This window comes from Strongylocentrotus purpuratus, unplaced genomic scaffold (assembly GCF_000002235.5).
Source record: "Strongylocentrotus purpuratus isolate Spur 01 unplaced genomic scaffold, Spur_5.0 spur5_scaffold_15, whole genome shotgun sequence".
NCBI classification, from domain to species: Eukaryota; Metazoa; Echinodermata; class Echinoidea; order Camarodonta; family Strongylocentrotidae; genus Strongylocentrotus; species Strongylocentrotus purpuratus.
In genome coordinates, this window is record NW_022145600.1 from 15,049,102 (window position 1) to 15,065,954 (window position 16,853).

Sequence of the window (16,853 nt, forward strand, 5' to 3'; positions counted from 1 at the left end):
TAGATGATCAACCTTTTCTGGTCGGTTCCACACCGTTTCTTTCACAATGCAATCACATGACCAGAACTCAACTTCATCTTTAATGTTTGGTGTCATATAAAAGATGATTAAATTATCTACATGTACACGCTGATACCAATGCTATTATATGCAGAAATATAAAGAAAATTAGTTGTTATCATAGCTTTAGGAGAGCTCAATTGTTTTAAAGTAGATTTCGAGCCGGAATAATGTAATAAATATTCAGAACTGTTAACCCTTTTTCATTTTCGGATATACAAACTCCCTGGTAAGGTAAATTTGTGTTTTAAAAATTATGAGTCGTCTGAAAAACAAATCTAATAACGAGTGTCTTCCTCCCCTGGAAGGGGTGATCTATTCTAAGCACATTACATGGGTGAGGAAAGGTGTGTGTGATGGGCAAGAATCAACACCTATGTCCTTTTCATCTTGCATCATTTTCATTCATGTAAAGGAATAGCCTATTACTTAAATTTAAAAATAATCCAATACTCCATAGGTATATGCCATGTGCATTCTTCAACTTAGAGGAACCCAAAGGGTATGGGCTTGATGTAGATCATTATACATTTATTTAGAAAAATGATTACCATAATATGATGATTAAAATGCTATGTGTATTAAGACCAAGAAAGGATTAATTATCGTATGTCTTGAATGTAGTTTTAGTTCTGTCCAGTTTCAAGAAGGGACGGATTCTTTTTTTTTGGGGGGGGGGGGGCAGCAAGTTGGGACACAATAAAAATTACACGTTCAGATGTGCATTGATTTAAAATGTACTAAATTACATCCTTATATTCTGTTTGAATAAGTAAATACATTTTGCCCCTTGCTCTGTTGTAAGCAGCAAAATATCTTATTCTACAGAGTTAATATTATAGTAGTGTGATCAAATTTATACGAAAACAAGATGAAAAAATTCTGCTATATCACATAATTCACCATGACCCCCCCCCCCCCCCCCCACAACAAAGGGGATGGAATTTAGCAAAGGAGTCCTTTACTATCTGTTGTACACACAACTTTAGTTTAAATTGCTGGCCAACAATTATAACACTGATTTGTCACATTCCACATACTTCAACGTTTTAGCAAACTCGTTATTCTATATTCCCTTTTGCAGAGTTGCTCAACCAGACTTGTGATTGTCTGTATAGAAGTTTTCTCTGCAATATATCGAGAGCTTATCATTTTTTGTTATCACATCTGAAATAGATTTAGGCTCGTGCTTTTATAATCTTGGAAATACTCAAAAGTTTAATGGAAGTAAGTGACATTGATCAGTATACTGGTATTAAATGCGAGGCAGGAACATGAAGGTTTACTTTCTGTGCCCATGTATAAAACAGAATGCTTTAAACATAGCCCCCTCGTATCTTCAATTACAGCATGGAATCAGTTGGACAGATCATTGAGAATGGCAAGCTCTGTTAACACCTTTAAATACATGTTCAAACAATCTTGCAATATTGATTCCCAATAAGATAAAAAGACGAGGAATCTTAACCAATGTTTTATTTTAATTCCTTTAGCTTTCCAGCACATTTCTCTTTTAAAAATCAAACGTTTGATGCGCTTGCAGAACAACCTGACAAAATGTGGTATTCATATACAGCATTGCTAGGAAAATTTCACTTGATGCTTTTTTGTTGTTGACTTTGTCAAGGATATGACATTTGTAATTGTCCTGCTTGCACAAAATGTTTGATTGTCTTGTTTCTAACCCCTGAATGGAGGATGACATAATTCTTTTCTAACTGAAAGAATGATTTTGTATCATTTATTATCAGTTATAAATATATTTGCATTTTTACTGTTATTTAAAAGTGTACATTCAATTGCTATACTAGTTTATATGCATTAATTTTGCATATTATCCAGTAATTTACTATCCTGTAATATGTTTTGTTTGTAAATATGTTTATAACAATTTTGGTATCCCTAATGTCTTTCTTAACTGAGCCTAAGTAGTTTCAATACTTTGTTATGAACTCTCAAAAGAATATGTTGTCTTTTTTCAAAGTCTAATACTTACCGGTACCAAAATATGCTAATAGAAATGTAGGTACTTTTCATGGGATTTAAAAACTAATTACCGTCTATACTATAATGTTATATTACCATATAACAAATATGCAACAACGTTTTCTGGAACAAAAATAGCAAAGCAAAACAAACAAACCGTTTATTCATTATGAGGATACCAAATACTTTGTTAATATGTTTATACATGTTCTTAATTATTCTTTGTTTTTATGAGTTTATATTATTGATCTTGTTATTTTTTTTAAACAATTGTTTTTTATTATATTTAACAGGGCCTCATTGAAGACCACCATTATTGGTGATAATCATTCTCCCTGTGTAAATATCAGAAATAAATAAATAAATAGAATATAAAATTCCCAAGAATATAAATTGTTAACAGTTGCATTCATATATCTTAATACAATCAACAGTTCTTTTGTGATCCTTTTTCCATGAAGCCGAACTTCTTTGGTTCTCTAAGAGGTTTTTCCGTTTCAAATGTTGGAGATGTCTTAGCCGTGCATTATTTGTATAGCAACTGTTTATCGCCAAATGTTATTACAAGGAATAACTTTGCAGATCTTCTATTCTCTTTGACCTCTCCAAAAAATTAACCGTTTTTTTTCATGGCGGAAAATAAAAGATTTGATTTGTTAACATTAGACGCACCAAGTATGCAATGGTTTTAAGAATGACAGAGAAAATATACCTAGGAATGGGTAGGACCCTTTTCCGTCGATAATGTTTTTTCATATTTATTCCAGTTGATATGCATCTCCTTTCAGAGTGTTTGCTATATACAAGCAAAGTTAAAGGATAAAATTGAGGACTCCTGTTACAGATATTGTTTTTTAAATCAATTAATATCCTTTTGAATCAAATTTTATTTCGTAATAAGAGAGGATATGTGCAATGCTCTCAAAAATAGCGGCCATTTTTAATTTTTGTGATTTACATGAGTAGCTTTGAAAAATCGCAAGGGCTCCTCAACTAATATTGATTAGTATGTCATAATGAGTGTTTGTGTCAAATTTGATGCTTTTGCCCGCTTTGTCCCTTACCCTAATCCTGAGCCACCTCACTATATTATATTTGACTCTTTATATGCCACACAATTAAATTTCCCTCTGCCACATTGTATATATCATTGGATAGCTACTATAAGGGCTTTAAGATTACATATTTGTAGGCAAGATAAATCTATACCAATGTTAAAAAGGTTATCGTGGAGCTAATCAAAAGCAGAAATTGGTAATTTTGCAAAGCAACTGGGTAGTTCAAGCAACCCTTTTATCAATTGGTTGTGCAGAGAGGCGAAGAAAGCAACCAAAGTATTCATGCAGAGTTTAGTTTACATAGTTTTGTGTGTTTTTGTTCCAAAATATATATTACAAGATTAATACACATGTATTTTTGTTATTTTTTCAAACTGTGAACTCCTATACCATACATAGGATTCCATCCTTGCAGGTCAATTGATGCCACAGTTAAGGAGTTTATTTCTGTAAAATATGTTGTAAATAAAGCCATCATCAAAAAAAAGCAAGAAATCAAACTTGCCTTTATTGTAAAAGTGAATAAATGTTAATGTATATGTGAACACTAAACTGTCAGATATCATCTGTCATATCAGATCAATGAACTAATGACAGCATTTCTCATGATATATATATATATATATATATATATACACACATGTATACAGTGGCAGATCAAGAGGGGGGGGGGGGGGAACCTCTTGACTTCCGATGGCTCTGGACCCCATGTAGGGCCCTAAGGCGGACGGCTGGATGCTTATCTGACGGTAATTTAATGCTTAAAACCCCTGAGCTTCTTGGGTCTCGGCCCCTGGACCTCATGCCAATCGGTGTCCTGCCAGTGTCACAAATAAGGTAACAAAATATGTTCATCTGACCGTAATTAAATGCCTAAAACCCCTAAGTTTCCAGGGCTCTACCCCCCTCTACTCCACCAGGGGCCCTAAGGCGGGGCCCTGCATGCTTGTCTGACCGTTAAAAAATTCCTAAAACCCCTGAGCTTTTGGGGACTCTGCCCCTGGACACCACGCCAATTAGTTACCTGCCTAAAGGTTTAATTATGCTCATCTGATGTAATCAAATGCCTAAAGCCCTGAGCTTCCGTTGCTCTGCCCCTCCCCCCCCCCCCCCCCGGAACCCAACCAATGACCCACAGCCGGGCCCCTGGATGCTCATCTGACCGAAATCTATTGCCCAAAACCCCTGAGCTTCTTGGGGCTTCGCACCTTGGACCCCACGCCAATTAGTGACCTGGCAGTGTCACAAATAAAGTATAAAAATATGCTCATCTGACCCTTATTTATTGCCCAAAACCCCTGAGCTTCCGGGGGCTCTGCCCCCTGGACCCCACGCCAATTCGTGACCTGCCAGTGTCACAAATAAGGTATAAAAATATGCTCATCTGACCGTTATTTATTGCCCAAAACCCCTGAGCTTCCGGGGGCTCTGCCCCCTGGACCCCACGCCAATTCGTGACCTGCCAGTGTGACAAAAAAGGTATAAAATATGCTCATCCGACAATAATTTGATGTATAAAACCCCTGAGCTTCTGAGGGCTCCGCCCCCTGGACCCAACACCAATTTGTGTCTAGCCAGTGTAACAAATAAGGACCGTTTTTTATTGCCCAAAACCCCTGAGCTTCCGGGGGCTCCACCCCTGGATCCCAACACCAATTTGTGTCTGTGTGGTATAAAATATGCTCATCTGACGGTAATTTAATGCTTAAAACCCCTGAGCTTCTTGGGTCTCGGCCCCTGGACCTCACGCCAATCGTTGTCCTGCCAGTGTCACAAATAAGGTAACAAAATATGTCCATCTGACCGTAATTAAATGCCTAAAACCCCTAAGTTTCCGGGGCTCCACCCCCTCGACCCCACCAGGGGCCCTAAGGCGGGCCCCTGCATGCTTGTCTGGCCGTTATAAAATTCCTAAAACCCCTGAGCTTTTTGGGGCTCCGCCCACTGGACACCACGCCAATTAGTTACCTGCCTAAAGGTATAATTATGCTCATCTGACGTAAAATCACAGAAAATGTTGTGTGTGGACAGGGGGTAAATATCTCACATTGTGGTCACCCTCTATATCTCACATTGTGGTCACTCTATATCTCTCACATTTTGATCACTCTCTACATTGTGGTCACCCTCTCACATGTATATCTCTCACATTGTGGTCACCCTCTATATCTCTCACATTATGATCACTCTCTATTATCTCTCACATTATGAACACTCTCTATGCTCTTAAGATCATGAACACTCGCTATAATTATATCACATTATGGTCACCTTCTATATACCTCTCACTTTATGATCACTCTCCATTTCTCTCACATTATGATCACTCCCTATATTTTTTCTTTTATGGTTACCCTCTATATATCTCACATTTTGATCACCCTCTCCATCTCTCACATTATGATCAATATCTCTCTTACATTACACTCGCTCTTTATATCTCTCTCTTTATGGTCACTCCCTCATACTTCTTCCCGGATGCAATACGACTCTGGAACTCCCTCCCTCAGAAAACCGTAGGTACAAAAGACCCAGCTCCGCTAAAACGGTTGTTTTTACTCGCTCTCTGTTAACCGTACCTTTTATTAGACATTGTACACACATCTGTACTTGCACCTCAACATTATACACCGGACGGTGGCCTGTAATGCAACTGAAGAAGATGATCACTCTCTATGTCTCTCACATATGGTCATCCCCGATACCGCTTGTACTATGATCATGTCTCATATTATGATCACTCTCTATGTCTCTCACATATGGTCACCCCCGATACCGCTCATACTATGATCATGTCTCATATTATGATTACTCTCTATGTCTCTCACATTATGGTCACTCAATGATATTTCTGCTGCAGAGAGTGTGATTTCAATAAAGCAGTTTTATTTTTCACACTGTTTCAAATTAACATGATTGGGAGAGATTTCATTATTTTCAATAATAAATTCATAAAAGTCATGTTTATATTCTAGGGCTAATAGAGATATATGTTATGAATGACATAATCATATTTGTACAGGAATGGTTTCTAGGCATAGATAAAAAGAGGAAAAGTATATCCCTTTTTAAGACGTCCCAATGAAATACCCAATCTCTCATAGTTTGCATGGCTAGTTCATGTGACAAGTTTAAATAACTCATGAAAACATGGCAATTGCTTTCAGAATAAAAACTATCATTTTCTAACATTGTTTTCATATAAGTTTTGAGCAGTTGTTCGAAGCCTTCCATTTGCTAAGTAATCCATATTTCATGCTTTATAGTTGTTTAATTCTATACATCATAATTATCAGTTATAATAACTCATTAAAACAGCAGTTTTCAAACAATCGTGTACTTGCATAAGGCTAAAGGCGCCAAATTTCTTGATTCCAAGTCGTTTTTTAATCAAGTTAAATCAATTAAAGTTGCATTACAAACAGTACAGCATTCTTACCAACATGGCATGTCCATAAACCTCTCCATAGACAAAATATGCTTGTATATCCCTAATTCGAGCTATTATGTGTGCTAAAAATAACATTTTCCTTCTACTTAAGGCAGCAATTTTTATGAGATGTTATATTACACTTTTAAAGCCACTCTCAATATAATCAAATTTGATACCATTTACACACTCAATAACAACATATTTACAAATTACTATTGTCCAATTCTGTATATAATTAGTATCAATGATAATAAACATTAACACTGAAATACAAACTTACATATTTCAAAAGATTATGACATCAAAACCTTAAATTTATACACATAATTTGACCAAACTAGCCAAAGTCTAATTATACATATTTTATACTGCACTGTCAAAATCCCTTAAAAATGGATGTGAGTTTTTTTCACACAGTAAAAGAACACCCTACCAGGTTACTTTTAGTATTACATCCCATTGTTCCTATGCCAACATGGTTTTACAGGGGTGGGTCCAGGACTTTGTAAAAGCAGGTCAACAAATATCTGGCAAGCAAAAAAAAAAAAAAAGGAGGGGGGGGGGGGGGGGAGAATCGAGACCCTGTGACTCCCTGGATCCGACTCTATCATTCTTTCATCATAGTGAGCTTTAAAGTGTACAGATCACCTAAGAAATAGTTTGTCTACATGCACCTAGAACGTACAAGATGATCTTTATAAAACTTCACCAGACTTTCTAGGGGCTATCAGATAGGATTACGAAGAAAAGAAAGAATACCATTAACCCACGCACATGGAACTCATATTGGACTTGGGTGCCATGCAGGCCTCATGATTTTTATGGGCACATAACTGTCAGTCAAGTAGTTTACTCACGAGTCTCTTTTATGTTTTTGTATGTATAAAAATGTATTTAACATTGCGAAATCTCTTTACAGAAGTTATGATTGGTGATCATATTTTTAGTATATTGTTACCACATGGAACTGCTAACGAAACCCCCCCCAAAAAAACATTTTGGTGGTTGGCTCACTGTAATGGGTTAAAAGATTATACTAGGGGTAACCCTATCCTAACCTAAACAAAGTCCTAAAACTAATCCTAAACCTCATAATAAGACTGTATGTTAGCCTATGACCCGTGAGATGAAACATCGTTTAGGGGAGATCAGATCTCCTATGGTATCCTAATCCTATTTACTTTTAACACAGAACTTTTTGCTTTGGTTGTTTCTTAAATAACAGAAGCCCATTGATTTTGTAATTCATGTAGATTTTCTCTAATTTTTCAATGTAGTGACTTCAAGTACACTTTGCACTACTGTAAATCTATATTGCTGATGTTAAAGATAAACTTGAGTTCTGGTAAAAAAAGAAAATGAATTCTCACAGAATCTAACGAAACTTACACTGAATCTTCAAGATTAAAAATAAATGTCATGTGCCAAACAATTTTGGAAGAAAATGTATACTAACTGAGTAATGAGCATAGAAAGATAAAAAAAATCAAGGTAGTACTATAGCCCCGACACCATGTGTGTTGTCCCATATACATCTTTCTGTGTAAGTGATTGTTACTTTACCAAGACTCTGCCAAATTTATGATGATTTTGATGACTCCAGAACCTTGCATTACACACCATTACTTACATGCTATATGATCAACTTTTCTGATCCATTCCACACCTTTTCTTTCACAATGCAATCGCATCACCAGAACTCAAGTTCATCTTTAATTTGTGCTATTTAATACAACAAATGCTTCCAATTGTTAAAAAAAAAAAAAAAAAAGTTTTATTATGAGAGCAGCAGACTTAGCAATAAATCCGGCCTGTCTATAATTTCCATTGCAACAACAGAAAACACGACAATAACCAAACGTAGATCAGGAATAACCTTGAATTAGGGTAACCTTCCATGTTTAATGCAACCAACAAGTATTGCTAAACATGTTTCTTAGTCACTGTCATCACATTGCAGAGGTTTATTTTTTCTTCTGAAGTACCGGTATGACGGAAGGATGAAGAGGTTCACATTATTTTAATCAATCTTGACATTAACTGAACAACTTGGGCAGGGCTTAGATAAAATTGAGTTCCGATCATAAGATTGCATTGTGAAAGAAACCGTCTGGAAGCATTCGGTAAAGTAATTTACGTAGCAAATAAGAATCAGTGTACACTAGGAGTTTTTTAAACAATTTTGCTCAGTCTTGCAGAAACTCACATGCACTGTACACATAAGTGTGTACATAGGACTACATTTACATACGGCATAAAGTTTGGTCCAAATAAGTCGGTGATATTGTGTTATATGTCAAATGTGAGGGCATTTCAACAGTCATTCTTTCTAGGGGATATTTTTCTAAGACATTCTTCTACACTTATTTAAAAAGAATGAAAACCTTACAAAAATATAAAGAACATTTTCCAGAATTTAACCTTCTCTTTACCTGGCAAAGAGTTAGTCTGCATTTAGGAATACTGTACAGTATGTGGATTGTCCTGAGTAACCAGAAAATATAGGGGGGGGGGGGGGGAGAAACATTATTTCATGGAAGAAAGGAGATGCAGGAGACACAAAACAATCATAAACTCATATAAATTGCATAAAGAAAACTGGCAAGAATATTTTTCCCCATACAAAAAAAAAATGTTTCCGTCATCAATACAAAAATATCAAACTTGAGCGGAATTATACCAAAAATGCACTATTGTAATGTTTTCATGGCAAATCAATAAATGGAAAGTACAAAATAAAAAAACAATTTTCATTATCAATATTATGCTACATCAAACTTCAGGTACCCATGACTAAATATGCATAGGTATATTACAATTATTTGACAAAGCCTTTTGTTTACTTTTTTTGTCCAGTTGTATAATACTTATTGTTCTTCATAAGATAAAGGGTTGGCAAATGAATACATGTATTTTCCTTGATCACACAAAGAATCATACATTTTAAAGCTTGCAAATGAATGGCATATTTACATACATTTTTTTAGAACCTTCAACCAGTCATAGATAATATATGAAAAATAAAATGATATACAAACTTGGAATACAATGGAATACAATGACAAAACAGCAAGTGGTCTGTACTATTAACTAAAGTTTATTTTGGTTTTATCTTCTCCATTCTTTTGACAAGATAATTTCTATCTGTTCTACCGGTAGCTACTTTAGTAAATCATTGGTGCCATAAATAATAAATTGGGGGCAAGAGGGCATGCTATGTACAGATAGTTTCAAACTCATACTGGCAAGCTGGTATCCATAAACTGGCAACATCAATACTTGTATGGAAGATAACCATTAGCTTTAACTTCAGAGGTAGGCTCTCTCAACATTAATAAGGCACATTTCACAGTTTTAAAATTTGATGCGTACCTTCTTTTGAAATCACTTTCCATCATCAACTAATAAGTCAATACAAATCTGGGATACATTAAATTTTTTCTGCAATTAATATTCTCACGATATATATAGTCATGCTCTATATTTTTAGGTTAGGATACCAGTGATGTAGTCAGAAGAGTAGTAAGACCAGGTTTTTCCCCCAAGTCTTGCTCATAACAAAAGTTCAAATGCTCAATAAAGTTAATCACAAGTTTTCAACTTCGTAACAATCTATGATTACTTTTAAAAAGCCTCCTTCAACACTGTGGCAGTCTTTGCATCACTTCATGACTTGCTATTAAGCTGCTTTAAACAAAAATTCTTCAATTTTTATTTGTTAAACACATAAGAATATATGACTTTCTTCCAATATGCTGTCAGCTAGTTAGGTGGTATATCAGTTCATATGGACGTCACCCAGAAGGGTGATAAAATCTTAATATTAAAGGATTGAAACCCTTCTGGGTACCAAGAGACAATTGGCAAGAGATAGGCTAAACCATTACAATAAGAATGGAGTTTTAAAAAATTCAGTATTAGCAACAGCACCATCTACAAAGAAGGTCTGAAGAAGCTTGCAGCACAGCGAGAAAAAAGCTTTCCAAAACAGGTCACATTTAATTGTTTGTCAAGAAAAAAATTCTCAAAGGAAGAAATAGTCCTAACGATGTAAGGCACCATATGAATGCACCAGTAGGATTCACCAGGCATAGCGTAGCATATAACACCAAATCCACACTGGTTAATGTAGTTTCAGTATCACCAACTGGAGGATCATTCTGCACAAAAAAGAAACATATCAAATGATATATAATTTTACAATTAATGTAATCAAATTACTGTGGACTTTAAACAATGATAATGAAAGACTAGAGGATATTTAAGGGATTGTGAATATCTGCCCTCACTTGATAATATCTAATCCATTAGAATCATCAGTGGTGTGTTATGCCACAGTTCACATTTAAACTCAAAAAAGCTTTACAAACTTTTGACATTGTTATTCTCTTTTGTCCTAAAACATGAAATGAAGGTTTAGAAGATGCATAAATGGTGATTCTAAAAACATAGTTTAATTCATGCTGCCCTTGTAAGGAATAGTGTCATGTGATTTATATCCAACCAAACATCTATTCTTCAATGGGTAATCCAAACTTAAGAGCAACTCTAAAATAAATCAGAAACAAAAAAGAATCAGGCTGGTGAAAGTTTGAATAAAAATGACAAAAACAATAAGAAAGTACGGTGATGAATTTGTGAAAGTTGTAATCACTATATGTATGGGAACATCAAATTGGCTGACTCTGTATATGTCAAAGTGATGGAGTGCTGGACAACTTTCCCATCTGTTCAAACATAATGTCTATTTCTAAAATGTCTTTTCTTTTTACAGAATTATATTGTTTCCATTATGATTCTGCTTTCATGCAAATTAACATACACTGTATACCAAAGGTTGGATTGCTCCTTTACATATGTATTTAAAAAATGATCCATTTAGCAGCAATCATAGCACATGCATGTTGGCATTTCTTTTTCCACTCAATATGTATGTTTGTGACCTAGTATTTATCTATGAGTGAGCTTTATTTATCCATCTTATTCATTCTAATGCCAATTAGGATTGCCCCCGGTATGTGAAAAAGTTCTTTAAACCTTCCTAGCCCTGGCAATGGCTGGGAACCCCTCATCCAATCCCCTATATATGACCATGATCATACGAATAGATACTTCGAAACCAGCATGCAGGTTGGATCCGCAGAGTGGGGTAGGTGGGAAGGGCTCATTAAGCAATGTAAGTAAAGCTCACTTGTAGATAGAATGTTTGGTCATGACATAAGGCACCCTGAAACTTGCACGATTTTGGTTTGCGCATTATTTCGTGCCACATTCTTGCCACAATGGGAAGCGTTCGCGGAACATGCGGGAGGATGAGGGCCAATGCGGGACAAGGCTTGAAATTAGTGGCAGTTTTCAAAATTTTCAAAATTTTGGCACAACAAATTTGGTGGACGACTTTCGTGAACACTTCGCAAGCTATGCGTATCCTACCCGTGTCGGTACTGACTGGTGAGTACCAATGCCCGAGTGGCTCACATGTATTGTAAATGACCAGTTCATGACAAAATTTACGAATGAATTGCTAACAATTTACGTATCTGCTGCGCATACTTCCCGGAGTTTTCACATTACTTGCACATGGTCTACGCATGCCCAATACGTAATCAAGAAAGGTTGTGACCGCTGAAAGCATGTCGTGACAATGTGTAAAGGATGGCGTTAACATTACGTAAGTATGGAGTAAGTAGGACTAAGTAGAAATAACAACAGATACTTGTAGGTACCGGTAGTAAGATGTGAATGTGTTAAGATTATGCTTGCATGCAAGCGGCTATCAAAATGTCTTCTAGAGGTATTGGCTGAAAGAGGGCGCATATCTGATGGGGTACAATGGTTGACTCACCTCCAGCCTTAATGGCCTGGACTATCCATTGAAAGATGGTATCTGGAGAAACTGAGCAATGGGGGGGGGGGGGGATTGTGAGAGCATGTAAAATGCTACGTCTTCTTCGAGAGGCTGCGGCTAGCAGAAAAACGTTTTTCTTTGTTAGATCTGAAAGGGAGCTATTATACATGGGCTCAAAGGGTGGCTTAGTTAAGGCACATAAGACTATGAAATGATCCATCATGTCACCCTTAAGCTGCTCACAAAGTGGTGGTACATCATGGTCTCCGGTTTTCTATACAGGTCCTCCTTGTTCGGAAGCAACACAGGAGGGTTGAATAGGAGGTTCACCAGAGTTGGAAACCAAGTGCACAATGGCCACCATGGCGCTATCAACAGGTTTACTTTGTCTTCCTGCATGAACCTTCTGTAGCACTCTTGGTATCATCATGGATGGGGGAAATGCTTACCCCAGGATATTCCTCAGTGATATTGAGAGGGCATCCATTGTCAGAGCTGCTGGGTCGTTGTGCTTCATGCAGTATACTGGAAGGGCAGAGGCAAACCGGTCTACTTGGTGAGACCCATATATGTTGAAGATCTGTCTGACAGTGTTTGGATTAGGTTGCCACTCTATATAGAGTACATTGGATTGCTCATATTTCCAATATGTTCATGTGTTGGGTCTTTTATTCTCATATCCAATATCCCTAACTCATTCCGAATCTAAAGCTGCATCCCAACTCATATTCGATGCATCCATGAACATTTTTAGGGAGGTTGCTGTGGCTGTAAAAAGCTTCCCCTTCTGTACAGCCTGTGGGGTAATTTGTGATTATAATGGCTTTGGTCAGAGAATATATATATATTTGGATCTCACTTATTCTCTGTCTGCACTCTCGCACGATGTCTATGATACTTGTAAGTAGGCCAAAAAAATTTAACTAGTGCTTTGCCTGTGTTGCTGATCTGCTGAGTAAGGAACGGCCCATCTGGTTTACTTTGTCTATCCGTGTGGGAGAGGATAATCAAGCCAAATTTTGAGGTCTACGTAGGCAAAGATTTTGATGCCCCTTAGGTGTAAAACGAGTTATCAAGTGATAATTACCTATAATTATAATATGGGTGAAAAGTTGAGGTGCTATTTTCCTGTCAAATTTCAGGCCAAGGTAGAGTTTGTTTCCTACAGCGAAACCAAAAGGATGCTGATCGAGTCAATGGAGCGATAGGCATCTACCAGGTTTATAGAGGCTGCCCATTCGTTTGACTTGACGATGGGCTGAAAGTAGGGCAGATTTTACATTTTGAATGTGGAGTTCAGGATATAACTGTTTAACCTTTTCAAATTCAACATGATGCAAACTTTCTCTTCGTTTTGGGGTTAAGAAGACGGGGGAGATGAGCACATTTTTTCTTTTGAGTGCACTTTTGATAGTTTCTTTCTGAAGTACCGGTAGGGCATTTATTTCTGCCTATAGGGCCTTTAATTTTAGGTGACCTTGAGGCATTTTGTTTTTCTGTATATGTTTGGAGTGTGTTGCTTGGTAAGTTTTGGAATGATATATAATTTTACAATTAATGTAATCAAATTACTGTGGACTTTAAACAATGATAATGAAAGACTAGAGGATATTTAAGGGATTGTGAATATCTGCCCTCACTTGATAATATCTAATCCATTAGAATCATCAGTGGTGTGTTATGCCACAGTTCACATTTAAACTCAAAAAAGCTTTACAAACTTTTGACATTGTTATTCTCTTTTGTCCTAAAACATGAAATGAAGGTTTAGAAGATGCATAAATGGTGATTCTAAAAACATAGTTTAATTCATGCTGCCCTTGTAAGGAATAGTGTCATGTGATTTATATCCAACCAAACATCTATTCTTCAATGGGTAATCCAAACTTAAGAGCAACTCTAAAATAAATCAGAAACAAAAAAGAATCAGGCTGGTGAAAGTTTGAATAAAAATGACAAAAACAATAAGAAAGTACGGTGATGAATTTGTGAAAGTTGTAATCACTATATGTATGGGAACATCAAATTGGCTGACTCTGTATATGTCAAAGTGATGGAGTGCTGGACAACTTTCCCATCTGTTCAAACATAATGTCTATTTCTAAAATGTCTTTTCTTTTTACAGAATTATATTGTTTCCATTATGATTCTGCTTTCATGCAAATTAACATACACTGTATACCAAAGGTTGGATTGCTCCTTTACATATGTATTTAAAAAATGATCCATTTAGCAGCAATCATAGCACATGCATGTTGGCATTTCTTTTTCCACTCAATATGTATGTTTGTGACCTAGTATTTATCTATGAGTGAGCTTTATTTATCCATCTTATTCATTCTAATGCCAATTAGGATTGCCCCCGGTATGTGAAAAAGTTCTTTAAACCTTCCTAGCCCTGGCAATGGCTGGGAACCCCTCATCCAATCCCCTATATATGACCATGATCATACGAATAGATACTTCGAAACCAGCATGCAGGTTGGATCCGCAGAGTGGGGTAGGTGGGAAGGGCTCATTAAGCAATGTAAGTAAAGCTCACTTGTAGATAGAATGTTTGGTCATGACATAAGGCACCCTGAAACTTGCACGATTTTGGTTTGCGCATTATTTCGTGCCACATTCTTGCCACAATGGGAAGCGTTCGCGGAACATGCGGGAGGATGAGGGCCAATGCGGGACAAGGCTTGAAATTAGTGGCAGTTTTCAAAATTTTCAAAATTTTGGCACAACAAATTTGGTGGACGACTTTCGTGAACACTTCGCAAGCTATGCGTATCCTACCCGTGTCGGTACTGACTGGTGAGTACCAATGCCCGAGTGGCTCACATGTATTGTAAATGACCAGTTCATGACAAAATTTACGAATGAATTGCTAACAATTTACGTATCTGCTGCGCATACTTCCCGGAGTTTTCACATTACTTGCACATGGTCTACGCATGCCCAATACGTAATCAAGAAAGGTTGTGACCGCTGAAAGCATGTCGTGACAATGTGTAAAGGATGGCGTTAACATTACGTAAGTATGGAGTAAGTAGGACTAAGTAGAAATAACAACAGATACTTGTAGGTACCGGTAGTAAGATGTGAATGTGTTAAGATTATGCTTGCATGCAAGCGGCTATCAAAATGTCTTCTAGAGGTATTGGCTGAAAGAGGGCGCATATCTGATGGGGTACAATGGTTGACTCACCTCCAGCCTTAATGGCCTGGACTATCCATTGAAAGATGGTATCTGGAGAAACTGAGCAATGGGGGGGGGGGGGGGGGGATTGTGAGAGCATGTAAAATGCTACGTCTTCTTCGAGAGGCTGCGGCTAGCAGAAAAACGTTTTTCTTTGTTAGATCTGAAAGGGAGCTATTATACATGGGCTCAAAGGGTGGCTTAGTTAAGGCACATAAGACTATGAAATGATCCATCATGTCACCCTTAAGCTGCTCACAAAGTGGTGGTACATCATGGTCTCCGGTTTTCTATACAGGTCCTCCTTGTTCGGAAGCAACACAGGAGGGTTGAATAGGAGGTTCACCAGAGTTGGAAACCAAGTGCACAATGGCCACCATGGCGCTATCAACAGGTTTACTTTGTCTTCCTGCATGAACCTTCTGTAGCACTCTTGGTATCATCATGGATGGGGGAAATGCTTACCCCAGGATATTCCTCAGTGATATTGAGAGGGCACCCATTGTCAGAGCTGCTGGGTCGTTGTGCTTCATGCAGTATACTGGAAGGGCAGAGGCAAACCGGTCTACTTGGTGAGACCCATATATGTTGAAGATCTGTCTGACAGTGTTTGGATTAGGTTGCCACTCTATATAGAGTACATTGGATTGCTCATATTTCCAATATGTTCATGTGTTGGGTCTTTTATTCTCATATCCAATATCCCTAACTCATTCCGAATCTAAAGCTGCATCCCAACTCATATTCGATGCATCCATGAACATTTTTAGGGAGGTTGCTGTGGCTGTAAAAAGCTTCCCCTTCTGTACAGCCTGTGGGGTAATTTGTGATTATAATGGCTTTGGTCAGAGAATATATATATATTTGGATCTCACTTATTCTCTGTCTGCACTCTCGCACGATGTCTATGATACTTGTAAGTAGGCCAAAAAAATTTAACTAGTGCTTTGCCTGTGTTGCTGATCTGCTGAGTAAGGAACGGCCCATCTGGTTTACTTTGTCTATCCGTGTGGGAGAGGATAATCAAGCCAAATTTTGAGGTCTACGTAGGCAAAGATTTTGATGCCCCTTAGGTGTAAAACGAGTTATCAAGTGATAATTACCTATAATTATAATATGGGTGAAAAGTTGAGGTGCTATTTTCCTGTCAAATTTCAGGCCAAGGTAGAGTTTGTTTCCTACAGCGAAACCAAAAGGATGCTGATCGAGTCAATGGAGCGATAGGCATCTACCAGGTTTATAGAGGCTGCCCATTCGTTTGACTTGACGATGGGCTGAAAG

The 16,853-nt window shown here is 37.2% G+C and overlaps 1 protein-coding gene across 3 annotated transcripts in view; it reads right to left on the minus strand.

The window, feature by feature from the left end:
* Positions 1-8,229: 8,229 nt before the first annotated feature.
* Positions 8,230-16,853, minus strand: part of LOC577068 (prominin-1-A) — a 78,318-nt gene continuing 69,694 nt past the window's right edge. For all 3 annotated transcript variants that reach the window (XM_011664341.2, XM_011664340.2, XM_011664343.2), the window contains one exon: positions 8,230-10,697. Coding sequence is in view for 1 of the 3 variants with exons in the window: in XM_011664343.2 (XP_011662645.1) it covers positions 10,693-10,697 (5 nt within the window). In the remaining 2 variants the exon portion in view is untranslated. The remainder of the gene's footprint in view (positions 10,698-16,853) is intronic.